The 22,207-nt window shown below is 38.6% G+C and overlaps 2 protein-coding genes across 2 annotated transcripts in view; one reads left to right on the top strand and one right to left on the bottom strand.

The window, feature by feature from the left end:
• Positions 1-7,980: 7,980 nt before the first annotated feature.
• On the bottom strand, positions 7,981-10,840 carry utp11 (UTP11 small subunit processome component). Its single transcript, XM_056762753.1, has 8 exons — positions 10,686-10,840; positions 10,278-10,339; positions 9,807-9,909; positions 9,600-9,713; positions 9,412-9,508; positions 9,174-9,304; positions 8,916-9,026; positions 7,981-8,731 (listed from the first exon to the last, which is right to left on the bottom strand). The coding sequence occupies exons 1-8, from the start codon at positions 10,743-10,745 to the stop codon at positions 8,648-8,650; spliced, it is 762 nt and encodes a 253-aa protein (XP_056618731.1). The 5' UTR covers positions 10,746-10,840; the 3' UTR covers positions 7,981-8,647.
• Positions 10,841-13,923: 3,083 nt separating this feature from the next.
• The window catches only part of fhl3a (four and a half LIM domains 3a), a 33,003-nt gene continuing 24,719 nt past the window's right edge, over positions 13,924-22,207 (top strand). The window contains exon 1 of the mRNA XM_056763254.1: positions 13,924-14,302. The gene's annotated coding sequence lies outside the window, so the exon portion shown is untranslated. The remainder of the gene's footprint in view (positions 14,303-22,207) is intronic.

Below are 22,207 nucleotides of genomic sequence, written 5' to 3'. Positions count from 1 at the left end.
CACCCTCTAAATCCGCAATAAAGCATCAAACTGATATTTTTTCAATAATGGCATATCATTAGTCTCATTTTATCTCCAAAATATGAGCGTATATGAATACTTTCTCCACTTCAATGAACATGATATCGTTCATCACATTTGTGATATAAGAAGCTGTATTGGTCCCTTCATTTTTTTGAAAAGTAACAAGGATTTTTTTGCAAGGCATAACAGAAGGGTTAAGGGTTAATACTTATTGGAAGCCATAAGGTTTCTTTAAACAATCTCTTTCTTGTAACCCGTTTCTCATTAAGGATTCCTTTAACCCTTTATCTCAGGGATATTTGTGCACCTGGGTACAGGCCTCCAGACATAGCTGAAAGACCAGCAAAAACCAGCAGACCAGCTTAAAGGAGTGGTTCACTTTCAAAATAAATGTTCATGATAATTTACTCACCCCCATGTCATCCAAGATGTGTGTATTTGTCTCTTTACTCTAAAAGAAATTAAGGTTTTTGATGAAAACATTCCCAATCGGTCATTTAAAAAAACAGTATATGCTTTATAAACAGAAATGCTCACCTTGCTTTGTTCTGTGATGAGCGATCATGACTTCCCGTAATAACGTTGAAAAGTTCCACGTTCAATTCGTAAACTGACTCTGTACTTCCGCTTACACAACAGATCACGGCGGGCATTTCTGTTTATAAAGCAAATCCTTTTTTTTTAAATGACCGAACGTTTCACTAGACCTTTATTCATCGTCTGGTCTCATTTAAAGCCCTTTGAAGTTGCACTGAAACTGTAATTTTCACCTTCAACCGTTTGGAGTCCATTGAAGTCCACTATATGCAGAAAAACCCGAGAATGTTTTCATCAAAAACCTCAATTTCCTTTCGACTAAATGAAAAAAAATCAACTTGGATAACATGGGGGTGAGTAAATTATCATGAAAATTTATTTTGAAAGTGAACTACTCCTTTAAGAAGCTTTAACAGTACACGTGTCATTTGATTCTTGCATAAGGCACCAAATAAATCGAGACAACTTCTGGATTGGTAAACAGTATTACTGGTCTTGAGTTTTGTTTTTTAACCCTTATCACTATAATGCAAAAGTCTACAGAAGACTCTAGGTTATATGATGCACTTTGCCTTCTTTCATCCAACATCAGTTGACCAATCAAATAAAATCCGAGCGGAAAAATGTCCCATTTCTTCTGTACCATCCTCTCCCTATCTTAACACTAAGCACATCAACCCCACCCTCCGCCCCCTCCAAGCGGCCCTGACTGTGTCTCTCTGGGAGAACAGCGTATTCTCCTTTCATCCCCTTTAGAGGACAAACATCAGCCCCATCTTGCCGTCCATCCATATTCATGAGCCTCTTATAAATATCTGATAGCGGTTGCTCTACAGCTGTTTAGCTCTGAAAGCAACGCTTAGCCCATACACACACAGATACACAAACACAAGCTTTTGCGTAAGCACTTACCGGTCAGATCTCGATATCGGACCTTCATTGCCTACTGCGCCCCGGCGGCCATGTGATAGCATCGGCTCATTGCCGGGGTATTGCTCTGGGCTTAATTAAACGCTAAATGTGACCGCTAAATGAAAAGAGAATCCAAAAGAGCTGTTCTTGTCTTCACCATGACAGCCTCCCGCTTATCTAGAGAAAGAGACATAGAGAGAGAGAGTGAGATTGGAAGGTTATATAGTGTTCAGTTAATTGTCAGTTTCTCATCTCTGTAGTCTAGAACACAGCTCAAGGTTAGTATCTCAGGATCACTGCTGTAATGATCATGTATGCATTTAAGTGAGTTTAGTTGTTTTACATTGGCCATACATTTAGTATGCATACTTATAAACCAATTACTGTAAATATAGTAATTTAATTCTAAATGTAAAACATCCATGTTCCTTCAAGCATCTTTTAAGCAATATGTATTGTAATAAGTGCTACACAAATGTGAATCGAATGGAAATGTATTTAGTATTTAGCTATTAAATTTAGCAATTCTAAATGTAGATTTTATGGCATTTTAAAATGTAACCCCTATTCGGTACATAACTGCTCTCACTGTTTTCTCACTGTATATGTTTTGTGTGTATAGGGTCCAACAGGGCTAATGGTTCAAGTGTTTTCACCAAAAACAGACGCATACAAACTGCTATTAAACACTATAAACAATTATATAAAATAAATATAAAAAAACCTATACTTTACTTAATCATTTTGTGAGACAAATAATAAAAATAAAAAAGTAAAAGTGAGCGTTGCCAAGTCTGCAGTTTATCTGTGGATTTGGGCTACTTTTATATTCTTGCTGCAGGATTTTTTTAGTGTGTGAATCACAAGAAGGGTTGGACTTTATATTAAGTGCAAAGGTAAAACTATTTCACCAAGTGAGCATTGGGCAACGCGTTCTGTAAGAAAATCTGCATACTTCATAGAAACTGCTTCTTTTCCGAGATAACCAGTTCCTCCCCTGCAACTCATTAGAAACATTGCCGTATTGCTGATCCAGGCAAGAAAACGAGCTTCACTTCGTTTTCCAGAATATCTTATTCAGTTTCCAAAACAAATACCAAGAAATTGAAATACTGCTCTTGTGCTGTGGTGCGAGGGAGGGGGTGGTACAGAGAGAGAAAGACAGCTAGTCAGATTTAAGATAAGTATCGCAGCACCCGGTGGACAGAATGGTTTACAGTATTAACATTAGAGAATACAGGATGAGCTGAAGTAAGAAAAAAAGCACAGAGTAAATTATGAAAAATGAATAGCGATAGGACATTCAAGAGGGAAAAACAGGGACGTAAAGTACACGTAAAATAAATGTTTTTATAATTGAACTGATAGAGCATGACATTAGCAACACCACTGTTGTCTTTTTGAATACCATGGAATGCACTTAAAGTACTAAAAATACATGAGCCTAAGAACGTACGAGACATGTGTCTGTTTCAATGCAAAACATATACAAAGTCAAAAAACAGCATGTCAAGCCAGGATTGATGGAAAAAGACAATAGCCCCAAAAAATGAAAGGGGCCCATAACAGAACGAGAGATCGAGGGAAAGAAGCTTTACCAATTCTGAGGGGAGAGAAAAGTAGGGATGGGGGGATTTCTTTACCGCTCATTAGCCATGCACAGTGATCTGGCTTCTCTTCCACACCTCGCGGCTTATTACAGCCCGAGCCCTGCCTGCCAGCGCAGACCCCCCTCCTCCCGGCCCCCACAATCACGCCTGCAATCACAGCCTCTAATTAGGTTAATTAATTTGTATCAGCCCTTGTAGGGACTTGGCTGATGAGGCAGCCATAAGAGTATCTGCGCTTGGACCTCATTAAAATACAAGAAAGCAGAAAAGATATCCAGAATGTTGTTGTTTGCGTACGACCTGGCCGCTGAAAGAACAGGGCCGTAAAGCATTTTAGATTGGACCCCAATGCCGTGACACCGTCACTGTGATGCCGTTTCGTTGTGCATTGTATTATCCCCTTGGTGACACGGTTGCCCCGTTCAGCCGCAGACATAGGACACGGTGTTAGTGCTCGGGAAGGAGGGGCGCTTCTGATACAGAGGCATCACATTACAATCAGCCGGGGCCGCTCATCAGGACACTGACGAACACACTCTGATTAACATTGCGATCTGATTACAGCAATCACACAGCCCCTAGGACCAGTCCCATGAGAGAGAGAGAGAGACAGCACCACAATGCTTTACTGGGAATGTGTGATATGTATATTGGAATGCACATTCATTCAGCTCATAATAATGGGAATAATGCTATACAGATAGAAATATAGAAAGTCATTATTTGATAGATTTCTAAAAAGCAGGGTGTTGACGACCTGGTTCTGTAATTCAATTAAACATGAAAGCCAAATTAATTTTAAAGGGACAGTTCACCCAAAAATAAAAATTCGGTCATCAGTTTCAAATCTGTATAGAGTCATATTTGTTCTGATGAACGCAGAGAAAGATTTTTGGAAGGACAGTTCTTTGACCCCGTGCCATTGAAGAAAGAATTACAATGACAGTCAAAAGAGCTCTGTGAACTGTTTGCTTTCCTACATTACTCAAATATCTTCTCGTGTTCAACAGAACAAATTCATTTTTCCTACTATGGTAGTCAATGGTGGCCAAGAACTGTTTCGTTTTAAACAAGCATTCTTCCAAATATATTTCTCTGTATTCATCAAAACAAAACAAATGTATACAGATTTGTAACAACTTGAGGTTGAGTACATGAAAACAGAATTTTGGGTGAACTGTCCCTTTAAAGGAACAGTTGCTGTTTTCATTATGCTGGAGCCAAAACAGCATAAATGTATTTCTTCAAGGAACTGTCTGAGATTTTCACTTCTAGAGGATACGACGGTATTGATCAAAAGCAGAAAAGCGTCTGGTAAAGGGTAAGCTCGAATAGAAGATATTTTGAGCTTCACAAAAGAAGACATTTTAAGAAATGTCACCGTGGTTTTGTGTTAATACAATGTATGTCAAAGGGAGACAATATTGTTTAGCAACATTCTTTAAAACATCGTCATTTGTGTTCTGGTGAAAAAAAATCATACAGGTTTGAAATTACATGAGGGTAAGTAAATGATAATTTCCATTTTGTTGCGAACTGCACCTTTAATTGTGCATTTTGCAATTAGTTATGCCAATAATCCTAAAATGGCTTCATTTCAAAATAAAGAATCATATTTTGTTACATTTTGTCTGATTTTGACTAACACAAAACTGTATCAGTTCGGGGAAATTCAATTCAGCGATTCAGTTGTAAAGAAAACCAAATAAATCCAGCAAAAAGCTACATTAGTTAACCGGCCATAATAGGCCATAAAGCGAGACTGTTGTTCTATAAGGATGAGTGAAGCAGAGTGTGGAGCGATACCGAGAGATAGACAGACAATGACACCAGGCTGCCTGCAGACAAGGACAGATCCAGTAGTTAAAGTGTAATGAACACATCCCCCAGGCACACGGCTGCCAGTGGGAGAGTGATGGACTAACGGTAATACCCAGGCAGATGGGTGCGCGCCACGCCTTGTCCCGTCCTCTCACCCGCAGCGGGTTCCCCCCACGGGCCCGCCACGTCTGGGGAGCAAAGGGGGAGATGAGCTCCGCTTGGGAGGAGGCCTTAGCGTGATTTAGACTCCCATGCAAATTTAATCAATTCGAGTGCCTCTTTCCAAACAGGCTCATGGCTAATTAGTGACAATTTAAAGGAGTCTCTGTGATCCCTCCTCACACAGGCGCATAGGAAGGGTTATAAAGATTTTCCTTCAATCGCCTTCCTTCAAGCACAGACGCAAACCCCCAGCCTCCAGCTCTTTCTACAACCCGAAACTTCAAAAGCCGGGTGACAAACCGCAGTGCAACTCAAAGGGGCAGATGTAAGAACCTCAGCTATTTTTTCTCGGCACGAACCTCCGATTCCACCGTTGGCCCTCCCTGTTACCCTGCACCTTAATTGGCAAATCGATTAGTGCTGTTCTTAACCTCTCCCATGAAAGGAGTCTTTGAGGAGAGGTAGCTAAAGGACTCGACATCCAGCGGGCTCAGGTGCTGTAATAACAGCCAAGGCCATCCCTCTCTGGTCAAAGACACCCAAATGCTATGATATACAAAGAGTGATTAAGCTGTGGCCTCTCTTAGGGTGAACTGTGTTTTGTGAAGGTGAAATTACTATAAATTAGTGAAAAGCTCCTGCGTTCATTGCTTAAATAACAATGCTTTTCTTAACATTCTAGACATCCTACAAAGTGATAAGTACTGTTTAATATATGGAAATTGTCACACCATAATGTAGTTGTCCTATGTCTGTTTCCAATTTGTTTAGTTGCTCATTAAAATGCATAAACGCAACGCACACAGGATGGCGGGTGGAAAAACAATTACTTATAATAGTAAATTTGGTTGACATAATAAATTCGGGTGTAAAATGGTGGTGGTGGGTGGAATAGGTTATAACAACAGCACTTTGCATTTGATGATAATTTACAAACTTAAGGAATCAGTAGTAGGTAAGTGTTGCACTTAAATATGGGGATGATTCTATCCTATCAACGTACAGTATAGCGCAAAACAAGTCACAGTAAAATGTGTTACAACCGTGCAGTTTGCACAACAATAAAAATCCATTCAAATGAAAATTTTAGATATGCTAAAAATTAGAGATACAAGTCTGCAATAAACAAATTGCTATGCTATGAGTTCCTCTCACATTTTGAGGAGCCTCAAAATGATTCCCAGCATGTTTTATAAACACCACTTAAAATCATTTCATAGTGGTGTCAGGTTAAGACATTATTCCTATTACGCATCTTAACGATTTTAAAGTAGCGTCAGCCAGAATCTAGTTTTTCAAGATGTGTACAACCTGAGGCCACAATTACTAGGCTCTTCAAAACTTTGATTGAACCTTTCAGTCCCTTACGCAGCCAGGTTACAGGTAATTTAACCCAGAAAAGGCGTTTGGAGAGGTTCATAGAGAACCCAAATGTAAAAAGTTACCTCACCTTCATGCCATTACAAAGCAACCCCTTGTCCGCACCAACTTCAGCTGTGATCTAAAGGCAGTTTAGACATTCTGTTGTGTTCCGTGCTAGAAATAAAGTAATATGGGTTTGGTTGAGAGTAAATAAATGAAGCGTTTTAATTTCTGGGTGAAATCTATTTTTTTAATTTTGTGTACATAACCATAGCCGAATACTTTACGACAAGCCTACTGGACACGCACAACCGGGCAATTTTCTCTTTGCAGATCTTCAGTGAAAAAAATCCATTCATTCGAAGGAACAATGTTGTCATGGACCAGCTGTCCTACATAACACTTAACACATTAGTACACAATAAATTACAGTTAGCAAGACATCATTCTTGAATTCACATGGCGTCTCATCAAATAAGTCTATTCAAACTTTACTGTCACCTCAACAGTTTTAACCCAAACCCTCAACAAACGGCTAGTTTTATAGGGGAAATGGGGCCCTCTTTTACATCTCCTATTGTGAATAACCTTATGGGACAATGTGGAGGATTTTGACCGATATCTTTAAAATCTAGGGGTCACTACCAACACACTGCTCTCCCCGACCTGCAGCCGTGACCCTTGTGCAAAAGCTGATCTGAATGAAAGACAGGCTTCAGTCAGAACAGTAGTCCTCTGTGTAAAGGCAAACGGAAGCACAGCGGATCTGCGCACACGGCTGCGTGACCCTCCGTTCCCAAATGTGGCCACATGACGCACGAAGGCGCGCACACGCGAAGGAAGATTTGTCTGTCGGCTGAGAATTGTACAAACACAAAAGGTCAATATTGATAGGTCACACGGAGATCCATTGTAAATATCACCAGGCTTAGACGTGCGTCTCGACGTCACCATGAAGAGCCACTCACAACTCTGTTAAAATTGTAGCACCTTGGTGCGCTGTCACAAGTATGACACCATCGACTACACAACATTACAAACACCTTTTCTCCTGGTCAGTTTTGGCAGTCCCAACAGTCCTGGACGGGCCATCTTGAACGAAGTGACATTTTGCTGTTCCTGACACAGCCCACCTCTTTTTCCCTGGAGAGAGTAATGGATGGGACCTGTTTATGAAGCCGCTGCAACCTGCATGATCAATCAAGCTGTACAGAGCCGACTCAAAGCTCTGCGCAGACAGGACGCAACCTTTCACGTGAAAAAGACAGGGTTGTATCAAGGGTGTTTAAATGCCTACTTGTTGTTTGAAACAACATAATGCGATTCATTTTAACCCCACGACAGGTGCAAAGGTCATTAAACCGATAAAACGTAGATGACACCATGTCTTCACCCTGGATGCGACGCAACATGCTTGTTCTGAAAGGGTTTGTCGCATTGTGTCCAGTGTGGACAAGATTTGAAATTATAATGGGTTCTAATGCGTTTCTATTGTATTTGTTCGTGTCACGTCCAGTGTGGACACGGTGTACAATAAGAATCAGAATATATGTAATAATTGTTGGACATGTTTTAATGAAATCTTGTAAGTGACAAAACCGACTTAGCCGATATCTAGATATTTGGCATAGTAACACATTCTGAGAGCCAATTCATTTTCATAAAAAAACGTGGGCTTCACCTTTTCACCCATAATGTACATTTCCATGGTGTTTCCAGTTGTTTGTGACTACTAGGGATAAGTTTCAAACTAAAGCGCTCAGGAAAAAAATCTTAACAGTTATATATCTAGAGCGAAGCCAAAATGTAATTTCATTGACTAGAAAATAAACGTTTCTCTGTTTCTCAACACAGAAACCACAGAATACTGAAATGCTCCAACAGTTCATCCAATCCAACAGATGCAACTGACCCTGTGAAGTTGCTCATTTTGAATATTAGTTTGATAAGATGTTCTAGTGCCATCTACTGAAACCGTCCAGGAACTACAACAATATTTTTTATTTCAAAGCATTAACAACCTTAAATCTTTTCCTTAAAAATAAATATTTACATACTGCTTTCTGAATCTGTAAAATACTCATCAAATTTGGTATCTCCGTTTGTTGTATAGATGTTATAAAGAGACGCGCAGATTCAGTCCATTTCACAGCAATTACAGCTTACAGTTGATCAGAACTGGGATAGACACCAGCAGCAAAAGTGTAGATCTGAAGGCATCATCTTTTCCTCTTGGCCTCAAATTTATAGACGGCAGCCGCTGTGCTGGTCTCTTGACAAACCTTGGATTTCTTAACCTTATCCTGTGAAGGAAAAGGTGTCACGAATGAAAAAGGCATAAAGCGAAATCAACTCCATGACATGTAAATTATGATCTACATATTAAAAACACAAAACCAATTACTGATGTATTGATGCATTAATAAATTCAGAATTCAGGTATTGTCCGATCTAGTACTAAAGTAATATGTAGATTCATGCACTCACTTGTAGATCTTTCCTAGTCTGGATCTTTTGAGTAATGACAAACATCTTCTTCTCTCTGTCAATACGTTGTGAAAGCACCTCGTACTGATTTTTCCTCTGTTTAGCAAGTTTCTGAGAAAGGAAAATGAAACTTTAATTAAGACTATAAACGCAGAGATTAGGTACATGAAAAGAAAATAATACAATATTGCAGTTAACTGTACAAAGTAAAAACAAGACATATTTTTTGGATCACATGCTGGACAAGGAATCTCTTACTTTTATCCTCTCTGGATCCACTGCCCCCATAATGCTCTTGGTTTCTAGGGTTTTTATTGTAGGTCTGTTGTATGTTCGGTCTACCAATTCTGGCACGGTGTTGAGGTGTGTGGCAAGGTCAAAGTCCTCCACTAAAAATAATTTTTAAAAGGTTAAGGATTCACATAGTAATTACACAACCTAAAGCATTTCATGTAAAAAATGTACAACAACAATGACATCCTGCAAACATTTTTACCTTCTTTTTTTGTGTCCACAAAAAATACATGTTTATTTTTATTTTCTTCATCATCGTTATCAAGAAGGTGGAGCTCCCCCTTCAACCTTTCAATTTTCTAAAAACAAAAACATTTCATATTATGCCATGTTTAAACACACACATACAGCAAACATATAACACAGCCAGTTACAAGAATGACCACCTACCTTCATCTCAGACACCCTCTTCATCTCAACATATCTGATGTCCTGTGTCCTCATCACCTTCTTCTGCTCCTCTGTCATTTCTTCCTGCTTTGATTTTATTACATGAACCCCATCCTGAGCAAAATGAACAGTGGCACACAGACCGTTTACTACATTACAATTATGCCAAAAGATCAACCTGGGAAGACGTATTAAGACACAACAAACCTTTAACTGGTTGTTAATCATTTTAAAGTGGAATTCATCTGGGTTTTTGTCCATGGCCTTCTTGCGTAAGGCCATGAGAGTTCTCTGTTTCCGGTGGTAGTCACTGTATAAGAAAATAACAGGAAAAAAGAGATTATTGGAAACATAAACGACGGTTTTAAAGAGTGACAACTTGTGCACTTCCAAAGTATATATCTGAAGTCACTTATTTTGTAATATTTAACAAAATATAAAAAGAAATCACTTTTATTCATCTACACCACATGCCATTTATAAATAATGTATCATCATGGTCATTGTGAAATAAAAAGTACATTTTGTCCAACCTTAGAAAAACATTTTTGACAAGATAATCAGAGCTCTGGTACAAGTACGGCAGACGAATAAAAGACCATAATCATTCAACTCGTGTAAAAAAAATGAAACAAATAACAAAAAATAATTAATGATAAAATGCAACGTGTGTCTTACTCTGCACGAAGTTTGTAGTCCTTCTTCTTCTCCAACAGTCCTAAATGTTTTCTGAAACCGAGCTGCAATATAGAGACAAATAGTTACATGAGATAAACACATTTATCATAGATAAACTTCACCAGTGGTGAACATATATGACGGTTTACGTTTAGGCTAAAACGTCTCGCTGTGTTGGTTGGAATGGTGTATGAGGATGTTGGTCTAACTAGAGGAACGCTTTACACGTATAACTCTTTACACGTATAACTCTTTACAGCATTTACCATGTCAAATTAAATAAAAATAAAAGCGAATCCATAGATAAAAATTCACAAAATTATTTAAAGCGATTAGAGCGTTTGATGTTTTGCCAACGTTACACAGCGCGGAAGACAACAGTCGAATTAACAGCGTGTTCAAACTGACCTGTGATCGCTCTTTGTGGTCTCGTTGTTTAGACTTCAACACTTTTCGAAAAGAAGACATGTTTGTAAATATCAAATTCGAGCTGGATTAAAGAAAAACTACACACAGAGGAAATTGTGTGTTCACTGAAAGACCTCGCATGTGCGGTACGTCACTCACGTGGGTACTACAGCGCACACCAGCGTGGTATTTCTCGGCAGCAGATTCGCAACATTTGTTTCGAACGAAATCGTTAATATTCGACGTATTACTTCAAAACGTTATATCATGTTGTAATACCGATATAACTTATATTATTTAATTTATTTAAACACCAAAAACTATAGAAAGCAAATAAAACTACAAATAAATCAATAAAAACACATGGAATGCTGTAAGACTTCAACAGCAGAGGGCAGTATCCTCCGCGCAACTGCGCACGGCAGATTTCAAATTCAGCATATTTAGATTCATCCAAAAGGTTTTAGTAAAAAAGAAAAATTCTCACAGTTTACAGTGAAATGTACGAGCACAATAAACGTTATGTTCTGAAAGTAAACCACTAACTCTTGCTCCAAAGCTACACTTTTCTCACTGAGTCACACAGCCCCAGTAACATTACATTCACACATATGCATTTATGCATTTGGCCCCAGTAACAGGCTGCAGTGTCCTTCACATAGAGTTTACACCACGGCATTAGCTTTATAAGGCCATCTAAACACTGCTATCAATCACCTTTGCCTACTGTCCTACATGGGGAAGACAGCCAAGCTCTCAGCGTGTAAGAACACCATAACAAACCCTGGGTGCTGAGCCACTAAGTTTATATGTCTTGGCCAGTGTGTTGACACTTCGAATCACTTCGGTCATGATAATGATGGCCTTTTTATGCCAACGAGATTGGTTAACGCAAACAGATAATACTTTGTGTTTTTCAAACAGGATTTTAAAGAAGGTCCTACTATAATCCAGGCACTCAACTTGAATCTCGTCCAGACTAACATCTTTTATCTTTTGTGCATCGACGTGACAAATGTTAGCGCTGATGACAAAACCTTTGCACTCTCACAGCTCTGATGGTCCAGTTTACCCATTAGTAGGCTCCTGTTCCTGGAAATAGGTGGGGGAGCAGAAAAATTGCCAATTGGTATGTTAAAATGGGCCACGGAACATTAGCAAGAGCAGCTTAGAAATAACAACCATCATTTCTTTGGCTCAAAACACAGAGCATTAGTCAAAAATACAGATTGTGTGTCGGTGATGTGTGGTGTTCTATGTAGTAACACACCGAACATCTTTATAAACAGATAAAAAGGTCAGATTTTTTCTATGAGCAGTCAAAATTAAGCCACGTGGTCACATGCAATAGTCATTTTCATAGCCCAAAAATGCAAGAAACCCTTAATGGCGTAACTTTTTCCATATGATGTCATAGCCTTACATAGGCCTTAATAACCTGGGGTTTGTGGGTATTCAACTTCCTTATGCATTTCATATAAAAGAGTCACCTGATGGGCTTTTCCTACAGAAGCTGAACCACAGTAAAGCATATAAAATGAAAACATGGAATTAAATTCAGCATTTCCCGAATGCATTTTATTCTGATTATAGCCTTTTTTGTTTTTAGACAAAAATCCTGAGCAAAATGTTAAATGGGCAGCAGGAGAAGTTATAGATTTATGATAGCTCAGAGTTTATGGAATGCAATTACATGACAGATATATTACTTTTTGGGTTTTAATATAGGCCTTTAAAATCACACAAATGACATAATGCATGGGCAAAAGATGGGCTCAAAACACTGGAATTTCTGTCCTGACCAATGTAAAAGCCAGATTTTTCAAATGTGAATTCCTTGACTAACTTTTACTGAGTGCTCATAGCCTATCAATAGATATAGTTTGCCTGATTCTGCTATGTAAGTGCTGTATTATGACTGCTCTGGGTTGCACCATGAAACCATATAAAAACATCTAAAACATCTCATTTCGGATTTTACCAAGGCTGTTAACAGATTTCTCCAGGAAGAGCTTCTTGCTTCTTACTTGATTTTTACTGTCAAAATATGACCAAAAAGACCTGTAAATGTGGATACGAAACCAACAACAGCTGGCACTACATACAAAGTCAATGAGAAAGTGTTCTAGGATTTCTGGGGGATGAGAGGAAGCTTTGTTGTCATGAGTTTTAATAAGTAACAATTTACGGTTGATTCAATTTGAAGTCAATTTGATAAACCTGTCTCCTACACTGTTTGATTAAACCATAATGACATTACAGTGACTACAATGTGCATCTGACATCTGGCAGCCTACTCTATGGGAAAAACATCATCTCTCTTTAATTGAATTGAATGAATTTGAAACACACAAACTCTTTAAAACCAAAACCTGTTTTGATCATATGGCATATTTGTATACTGTATGTAACATAACCAGCTGCTCATCATGATTTAGTACAATTCCTTAAGTACAATTTCCTGTGAACTATTACCAGGAATCCATCTAAATATTACCTTGTTTAATCTCACAAGAGACCCTCGATCCAAGTATTGCATTACAAACATGACCGCATATGAAAACTAATATCAAAGAAACTCTAGGGCTACCTCTTTGTTATACAATAATGCACTTAAAACAAAGTGCCTTAAGTGTTTCCATAGCAAACTCTTGAAAATATTGAGCGGCAATAATTTGTTGACCCATTGCTGTGAAGTGAGACAAAAGTGCCTACAATAATTTGCACAAGAGCTGTTTAGACTAATATAGACGCACTTATTTTTCTGTGATTTGACCATGCCTCAATAATATGAGATCTGGCATTTATTAATTCAAAGGTTTACACAAGGCCTGTATGAAATGTCCGTGAAGTGACAAAGCTGAATGCCTTCTATGTATGGTACCGATACAATTATCTTTGATCTTAAGTGCATGATGTCACATTATTACATTATTCATGAATGAAAAACATCATTATTTTGCAAAATAAAACTGTGGAAAATTGGTTTAACATATGTGAATAAATCTGACACACAAAACCTTTGGACAATGTGTTAAAAATGACAACTCGGTTGCTGGACATATGAGACACCTTTATCTCCATGAAAACAGGCCTCTTCTTCTTTAAAATGGTTAGTCTTACACAAATCAAAACAAGCCCTGTTTGAATGAACCTGGATTAATGTTTCATCATGCCCTATGCTTTGAGCAATAGGCTACAGAGGAAAAGTTTCATTGTAACGACTCACCTCCTCAGATCTGGGTGTCATGTAACAGTACTGTATGTATGTTACTCTCATGTGACAGGAGGCTATACTTTCCCCGCTCCTTATTTTAAGTCTGCTGGCTGTATATGACACTGAATGCAAACTTTATCGATTTAAACATGGTATATTGAAACTTAAGAACAGAAGGAAGACCTCGTTTCATCCACTGGGGCGGGAGCTTCTGACTCACTTAACTTCCTCTGTAAAGTAGCGCATGGGAGAGTTGAGCGCTATCATTCCTTCAGCCGGTGTGCTTTGAGAGAGCTGGACACTTCTGCACTAAAACAACAGGAGTAAAGAAATATTAAACAGTTCAACTAACCCAGCGCACTCCAGAGAGACGGAGCCCGACTTTAAAGAGTTTTATAGGGTAAGCGCGATCCTTTTTTCTTTGTCTTATCTGTCATTTAAAATGAGAAACATGTCGTGGTGATGGTTAATAATCCATTTATTCATTCATCAACGTTTCTCACACGTGAAAAGGAATAGATGTTCTTCCTGTGAAAGTTTTAATTCATTCAGGTGACTGTAAGAAAGTCTGGAAGAATTGAATCGCAACTGTTTACGCAGCTGTCTGCGCGTTAAGTTACATTTGTGACTAAACTCACATAGTTTTGTTATATTCTTTCGTTTGTCCATTTATTTTATTTCCATGCACACATCTAAGGTAAATAGTTTACATTTCATATCACGTTGTTTATTCTTAACGCAAATAACATACGTGTGTTCGTCCACGTAGAAGCAAAAGAAAACGGTGCGCATGGCATCACCTGTTGAACGTTTCCTTGCAGGCTTGCACTGGACTTTAATGCCGTTTTGCTGAATATGTAATACCAAAAAGAGCATTCATTTGTTAGTGTGAGGGCATGAGAGGTCAGTTTTAGAATATGCAACCCCTTTCAAGGTCAACTAACTCTACTCACCGACCCTGTTTCATGACATTCCCCCTATGGATTTTTGTAGCATAGTAATACGCACAGGAATCTAGCACACATGTCACGACATGACAGTAATTTTTGTTACTTTTTCTGACAGGCAAACTGCCAGTCTACATTCCTTCCTATCATTAAATGTATAACCGTCAGAAAAATAGTGCGCATGCTTTTGAGGGACCTGAAATATTCCTGAGTTTAGTCAGGTGGAATTTTCAGGCTGGAATTTGATTGCTCATGTGAAACACACCTCGTCTCTGAACATGTTGCATCCTGGACATAGTGACTAACCACTCATAAAGTCCATATTTCAAGATTACTGCATACATTGTCCTTGTACAACCCTCTTTGATGAGATAATAAATCACAATATCCATTTCGACTAATGTGCATGGTATTTCATAATCTAGGCTGTTTAGAAGAAAAGTATTCTTGCTGGGTAACACAAAGGAAATGAGTTGATGGTTCCAGTAAGTGACCTGTTTCACAAAGGTGCACCCTGAGTGATTTAAAGCAGGTGAGATGAGATAATTTATGAGTCTATCAGTGGGTGGTTCTTGATAAATCCGCTGATGACTAAACTCCTTCGATAATTTGATTTTGAGTAATACTGCAGCTAACTATCATTCTGGCATAGATTAGCAATGTCTCGACAAGACGGAGAACTAATGAAAAAGGGCTGTGAGTTGGTCTGAGGAGAATGCAGGAAGATGAGAACATGGGCCTTTATGTCATTTCCTCTTTCTGTTCTTTTTTGAAGACCTGCTGCTCAGACTTACTTCAATTCGCAGACATGTTGACAGATTGTTTTTCTATTTGCTTTAATGTCTTAAATACCTGACTGCAGAATAAAAATCCTGTAAATTTACCTATTGGCTAATTGAAAATGTTTTGTCATTCTGCTATTTTACATGATAGAAAATATTCTTGAAAAGTTTTACGTTGTGGCAGTGTGGATGAGGGGGGAAAAGAGTTAGATTTTTGAAACCCATTACCGTGCCTTTCAGTGCTTTAAGAAGCCTTTGAAACTGTGTACCTCAGACCAGATTCCCATACCGTCTGCTGCCAGCCCTCTGCCATTCCCATTCATTATTCAAAGAGGGGGAGTTCAAAGGTGCTTGTGGAGAAACAAAATCATCCCTTTGAAACTAAAGTTCCATCCCTCTAGTACAGTACACATGCCATAAACTTTATGAGCCAGTAGTGTGTCTCACAGTATTAGTAGCTGAATTTCCATCCACATATTTCACAAAATGCTGACACAGAAAGATATGAACAAAATCTCCAAAATGCAAATGCAAATTAGTAGATAAAAACAATTGTAAAATGTTATACCTGTATGATAATGAACAATATGATGATGAATATTTCTGGTCGTTCTGACAAACCAAAGCTGAAATGTTGACTATTCTTGTCTTCCAGAATGCTTAGCACGCTGTAGCTTATAAGGCATTTGATCATATTTTATCTGCACATTCTAAATCTTCTCATTCTTCAATAAATTTTACGTAATTTATTGTGTTGAACAAAAGAGCCACAGTGGCTTCCCTGCTTTATAGCAATATGAATCTTAAGATCCCTTATCCAAACATTTTTATAGTTTACATAACACACATTTTATTTCGTAGTCTGAAATGAATTAGATGAAAACAATCGTTTTTAATGTCCTTTCTGCCTCTCCGCCATCTTAAAGAGCTTCATCAAAAGTGGCTTATGAGTGACCACATTTGAATCCAAGTTCTTAAATTAGGCTGCATTTCATTTTGAGAAAACCACAACAGGGCTTCCTCTTAGAAGGACCACGGTTTGTCCTGCTGTGCAAACAAAATTCAGTCTTGTTATTTTTATGACAAGTCTTTCTTCTTATGGCTCAAACTTCCTGTGCCCTTTGCTAGTGAGTAAAGTCTGTAACATGGAAACAAGTCCATTGAATGTGGTGTTGCCATCTAAGACGTACAGTCATTTTGTTGGATTTCTGGAATGTTATTCATCTTTTCTTTGTTTTGTCAGCGTAGACTTTAAGATGTATGCTAAGACCTCAGTGTAAAAAATAGAGATATTTTTCTTTAATTTGACCATTTTTGACCATTTTCAAAAATAGGCTATAAAAATCCTTAAAAAAACAGACATTTTCTGCCAGCTTTTTCTGTAATTTGATGTTTGTTGATCATATTTAAAAATATACACGAAAAATCTGTAAAATATCGGAAATTGCAGTTTTGGGACATTGTACATGAAAAATCTAACAAAAAATTAAAATTAAAAAGAATTTTAAGAAATGATTTGACATTTACATTTATGCATTTGGCAGACGCTTTTATCCAAAGGGACTTATATTGCTTTACCCTATACATTTATACTTAGGTATATGCAATCCCCTGGGATCGAACCCATAACCTTGCATTGTTGACGCAATGCTCTTTCCACTGACGATGACGTCAAACTCTGAACACCGCCATTTCTAAATGTTAAATCGTGCTAATCTGTACGTGTGGCCATTCATACAGTATAGGGTGGTTATGCAAAAACCGAATGCAAATTTTTGTTCACAATGCGTTACTAATATGCAATAAACCAACTCTGTAACCAAATGTTCAAGGCTATGCAAAGCTTAAGACTATGCCCTATTCAATAATCTCTAAAAAGACTGGACTTTAAAATGTCTTATAAGAGCAATGCATGCCAGACGCCTCATCATGAGGCAGGGTTTCGATTCCGAATCCATCCACAAACGCTGTGAAAAATTCTATTATTATCCAAGGATAGGGAAGGTGGTTAGGGAGAGGGTGTTGATGAATCAAGGGAAGTTACTGTGGGTTTCCTTGCGGGGTAACCCAGGTGCATCTGTGATCCTGTGAGCAACTGGTGGCTTCCTCCCAGACGGAGAAGAATGAATGGATGAAATCAGATCCTCTCTGCCAGGGCCCCATGAGAGGCGACCTGCTGCTCGAAGTGATATCTGCTCGCTTGTAATGTTTGTTTACCTTTCCCTTCTCTTCCTCCCGCAGGCTTTACTTGTCCCTCATAGACGCTTGGTGTCTAGGCCACTTCTTGTTAAACCCCTTTGTGTGGTTGACTTCCAGTCAATTCTCATTTTTCTCTACATGCATGACAAATGACAAGTGTAGGACAAGGGATCCAAGTTGTTTTGTGGCAAAATGAACACAAAGAAATCTCTGAGTTGTGTCCATAAAATGGAAGTCAATTGTCTGATTATCAACGTTCTTAAAAATATCTCCTTATGTGTTCTGCAGAAGAAAGCAACACATAAAGGCTAGGGCATTAAGTATTCATCAAATTATATGTCCTCTGGGACTCTATCCTATGACCCATGTGTTGCTAGCACCATGCATCACCATTTGAGCTACACTGTCTCTGTTTTAAGACCGGTTGACAACTATGTGATTTGCAGTGCCGCGGTCGTGGCTTGCGTCTTGATGCATGGCTTGCATCAGTAAATATCTGTGGGTTACACAGTTTAAGTGACTGCACTTTTTCCAGTGGTCCATGATTATTATGTCTGTTATGCAAGCTTTATCACAACCAACAGATGTTACCGATCTATCCATCTACACTCCTTCGTCACTCCGCCATGGTTCCCGAGTCACCCCTGACGCACATCACCTCTGAACAGATCCAGGAATAGTCACCCTGGAGGTGTAAGCTCAGCTGTAAGAGATCCTTAAAGCTGTTCCATCACGGGAGGAAATGTTTTCATATCTGTCAAAAGAGATGCATTGAACCCGACAATGAATACTTGCACAGCAATTTAAACACCGGCCTGTACTTGTAACAATCACATAAAACGTGCCTGGTTGGCATTCACATAGTTTCTATTGTCAGGCCCGCTGTAAAATTCAATCAGAATGAGAGCGAAATACGTGTATATAACTGCAGGGAGTTTCCTGTAAAATCTGGATCCTGCACAAATAAAACCTGCAGTTTAGGGGCTACGGAAAACCGATGGCATGATGCAGCGGCTGCTGTAGAAACACGACTCGTGCCCTACATACCAAGCTTTTGAATATGGCCCTTAAGTTAGATTTCAACCCGAGAACAGGATAGTTGAGTCAGACTGAGTCTGGTTTAGTAAACCATGAGTGCGATGATGCAAAGAGCACTCGATTTTTTATGGATGCAGATACTGCAGATGCAACATATTTATGGAAGTGTGCATCTTGAAACTACCTTAGCCATAAAAGCACATTATAAATAGTCAGGCATGTGTTATGATACAAGCTGCTCTGTTTAGCTTCTTGGCTGGTAGATTTTTTTCTACATCTGACGGTGGCTCGCCACATGATGGAAACTTACGGTTCAAACATCTGTCTCGCAGGCTGATTATTTTGACTTGATTCATCCTTGCTGATAAATAAAACAGCAACGCTCGGTGTGTTGTGCAAGCTCTCAGCCCTGATGGAATCTACTAGATTAAGATGCTAGTACGCAATGAAAACAAATACTTAAATGAAAAAGTGCAGCTTTCAAAATCATGCGGTTTCTTTTTCTTTCTTTGGTTTTTCGCAGGCAAGTTTAATAGTTCATTGTACACCACTGATAAGCAAAAGGACTACAGAGAAGATTGTTGTAAATCGGTGTGCCAGCTGTTTTTAACAAGGCCTTACATCAGAAATGCCATTAATTCTCTAACAAGCCATTTCAAAGAATTAATCCCAATCAATACATCGCACACATGCAATTCGTCGCACTCATCCTGTTTCGTTTGTTACGAGCTAGACTTAAATACGCTTTTAAGTGCTGCATGAACATGTGCAGACAGACACCTACAACCATATTATGGAGGACCAAGTCTGGATTGTTAGTGCTGATCACTTTCCAGTGCTTAATGAACCTCCACATCTGTATGAGATGAGAGAACAAATGGCTGTGACATCATGTCAGACCAGAGGAAATCTGACTCATGTGTTTCCATTTCGTATTTTTGCATCTGTTTCGTGTTGGTATGTAGTGAAGAATTACGTCTTTTGGGTAGGTTTGGACTTCTAAACAAACCTTCGACAGCATAAAAACTGTCAAAAATCTTACTGGACCAGGTCACCCTTGCTGAATGCAGGAATGCAGAAAAAAACTACGCTTACTGGGTCACTTCTGAAATTTTTTGTCTCGTTCTCCAATTCATGCTGATGTTTATGTGGTGTGCAGCTGTGCACAAGAGCGGTTCCCCATCAAGTAAACACTGTAGAATTCTCGCATCATGAAGACTATTAAATCTGTAGTGCCTCTTTTAATCACGGATCTGTTACCCAAAAATTTTTTATGTTTATTGCAGATTGCCCCAACAAAGCGATAAAGACAACCACTTATAACTTATAGCGTTGGGAATCCAAAACATTCTCATTGTTTAAAAGAATGCTGGTCACAACTTTGCATTGATTTCAAATTTTATTTAATATGTATCTTTATTACACAGCTCCATGGAATGCTTGATTCTGAATGGCCAGTCGCGACATTTGCAGCTTCGTTATTCCCAGGTAACAACCGCTCTAAACTAATAACACACAGCAACCCGGATGCTGCAAATAATTTTACAGTTTATTTGATAAATTAATAATATAATATAAATAAACATAATCCTTAAATATAAATGAGTCTTTAAATAACATATGACATAAATGATCAAACCAAATTGCCCGTTCGTGACACTTGAACGTCATTTCTCACCTTAAAACCCAATGCTTTCCTCATGGAAGGTCTGAATTTTGTCAAAATTAGCTAATAAAATATTTCAAATTCACATTTCTTGTCCAGTTTTTTTCTGATGTGGGATATTGTACAAGCAGCCGGCTATTATCACAAAATAAGCCCCTTCAGTGTATTTCAAGATCCTCCGCTTTGCCTCAGGTGCTGATAACACTGTTGGGGCTTATTTCTACAGTACGGGTTACTTAAAACAGTATGTAAGACTTATTATTCAATATGGGCTGCCACATTAAAAAGTTGGCATAAACACACCTTTTGCAAGCATTGCATGACTTTCATTTTCATTTCCATTTTATTTGTTAAAACCTAAATAGGACTCAACAGTTTTGGTAAACTAATAATACTTGCTTTGTTTGTGAATATTTCTTCCTTAAAAGTTCCAAAAGAACCATTAATAGAATCATCCGAATTGGATTTGGAATCTCAGTCTGACTTGTTAAATTCCTTTACAGTTAAAATCCCTCATCTCTGTAGACCACATTACAGCACAGATGAACATTCCTCTTATCCTGCATACAGAACTTGCACGAATGCGCAAACCTTTTGATGTGAGCCAAGTAATGTTCCGCAAAACAGTAGGGAGATCGGAGGTAGCTGTCACCTTCTTTGAGGAACACCTTCATAGGACTTTTGCTGACCACGGTCTGCACTTCACAGAAGCCCATAAATGGGAGAAAGTGTCCTTGTTGTGTCTATAAAAGGATGGTTGCTAGTGGATAGAAGGATGAAAATGATTTAATACAGAGGGCCTGTGCAAGACTCTTTAAGTCTTCCGTTTCACAACATAGAAGCGCCAAGGCATGAGAAAGCAAAGGCACTTGTTGACAAAGCGGTGTTGAGCATGCGGTCTTCGCTTAAAGTCATTTCCATCAACAGGCTATAAAGTCATAGACCTTTTAAACGCATCGATGGATTGTTTTCTAATGCCAGTTTTGGCACATAGAGCACTCAAGCCGAAGATGGCGTGTTGACATTAGCTGCTATAACCAGATGTGACTTCCATCCACTCTTCCTACTACATTTTAAACATACTGTCCATTACCATGCTGGCAATTTCATATAAATGTGTACAATCTGAACAAAAAAGGTGAGTTATTACAAAAAAGTATGAACGAAGCCCCACCCCTAAGCATCAATAGGATGAAAGCAGAATGTACAAATAAGATCATACAAATTCATACATATTACCATACATTGTTTAACTGCAGTGTATATTGGATTTATCAAGCCCGATTCACATTTCGTGTCTAAAACCTCGCTGCGTGTGCGAGGCATGCCGCTCTTCGCGGCACTCCCAAAAGTTGAACTTTTCCATCACGATGCGGCGCCAATGCGCCTCGAAATATATGCGCACCGCATGCATGTCGCACCCTATTTGTGCGCGCCTACATTTAAAATAACGAATATGTGCGTGGAAAAGATGGGAAATATGAACAGGGCCTAAATTCAAAGTTTCAGTTTTGGATGCTTTAAAGCATCTTTTTGAGCTCCAGTTGGTGTTTCCTTTGTGAAACTCTAAACATTCCCTGTTGCAAGCTGTTGTAGTGGTTCCCTTACTTACCTCTGGTTAAATGATTTAGCAACTGTTTTTTCTAGGGTAATTCTTATCCAAAGACACAATT

Source organism: Triplophysa dalaica, chromosome 12, assembly GCF_015846415.1.
Source record: "Triplophysa dalaica isolate WHDGS20190420 chromosome 12, ASM1584641v1, whole genome shotgun sequence".
In the NCBI taxonomy this organism is placed as follows: Eukaryota; Metazoa; Chordata; class Actinopteri; order Cypriniformes; family Nemacheilidae; genus Triplophysa; species Triplophysa dalaica.
Note: the sequence above shows the minus strand (reverse complement) of the source record. Positions and strands in the feature narration are given on the sequence as shown.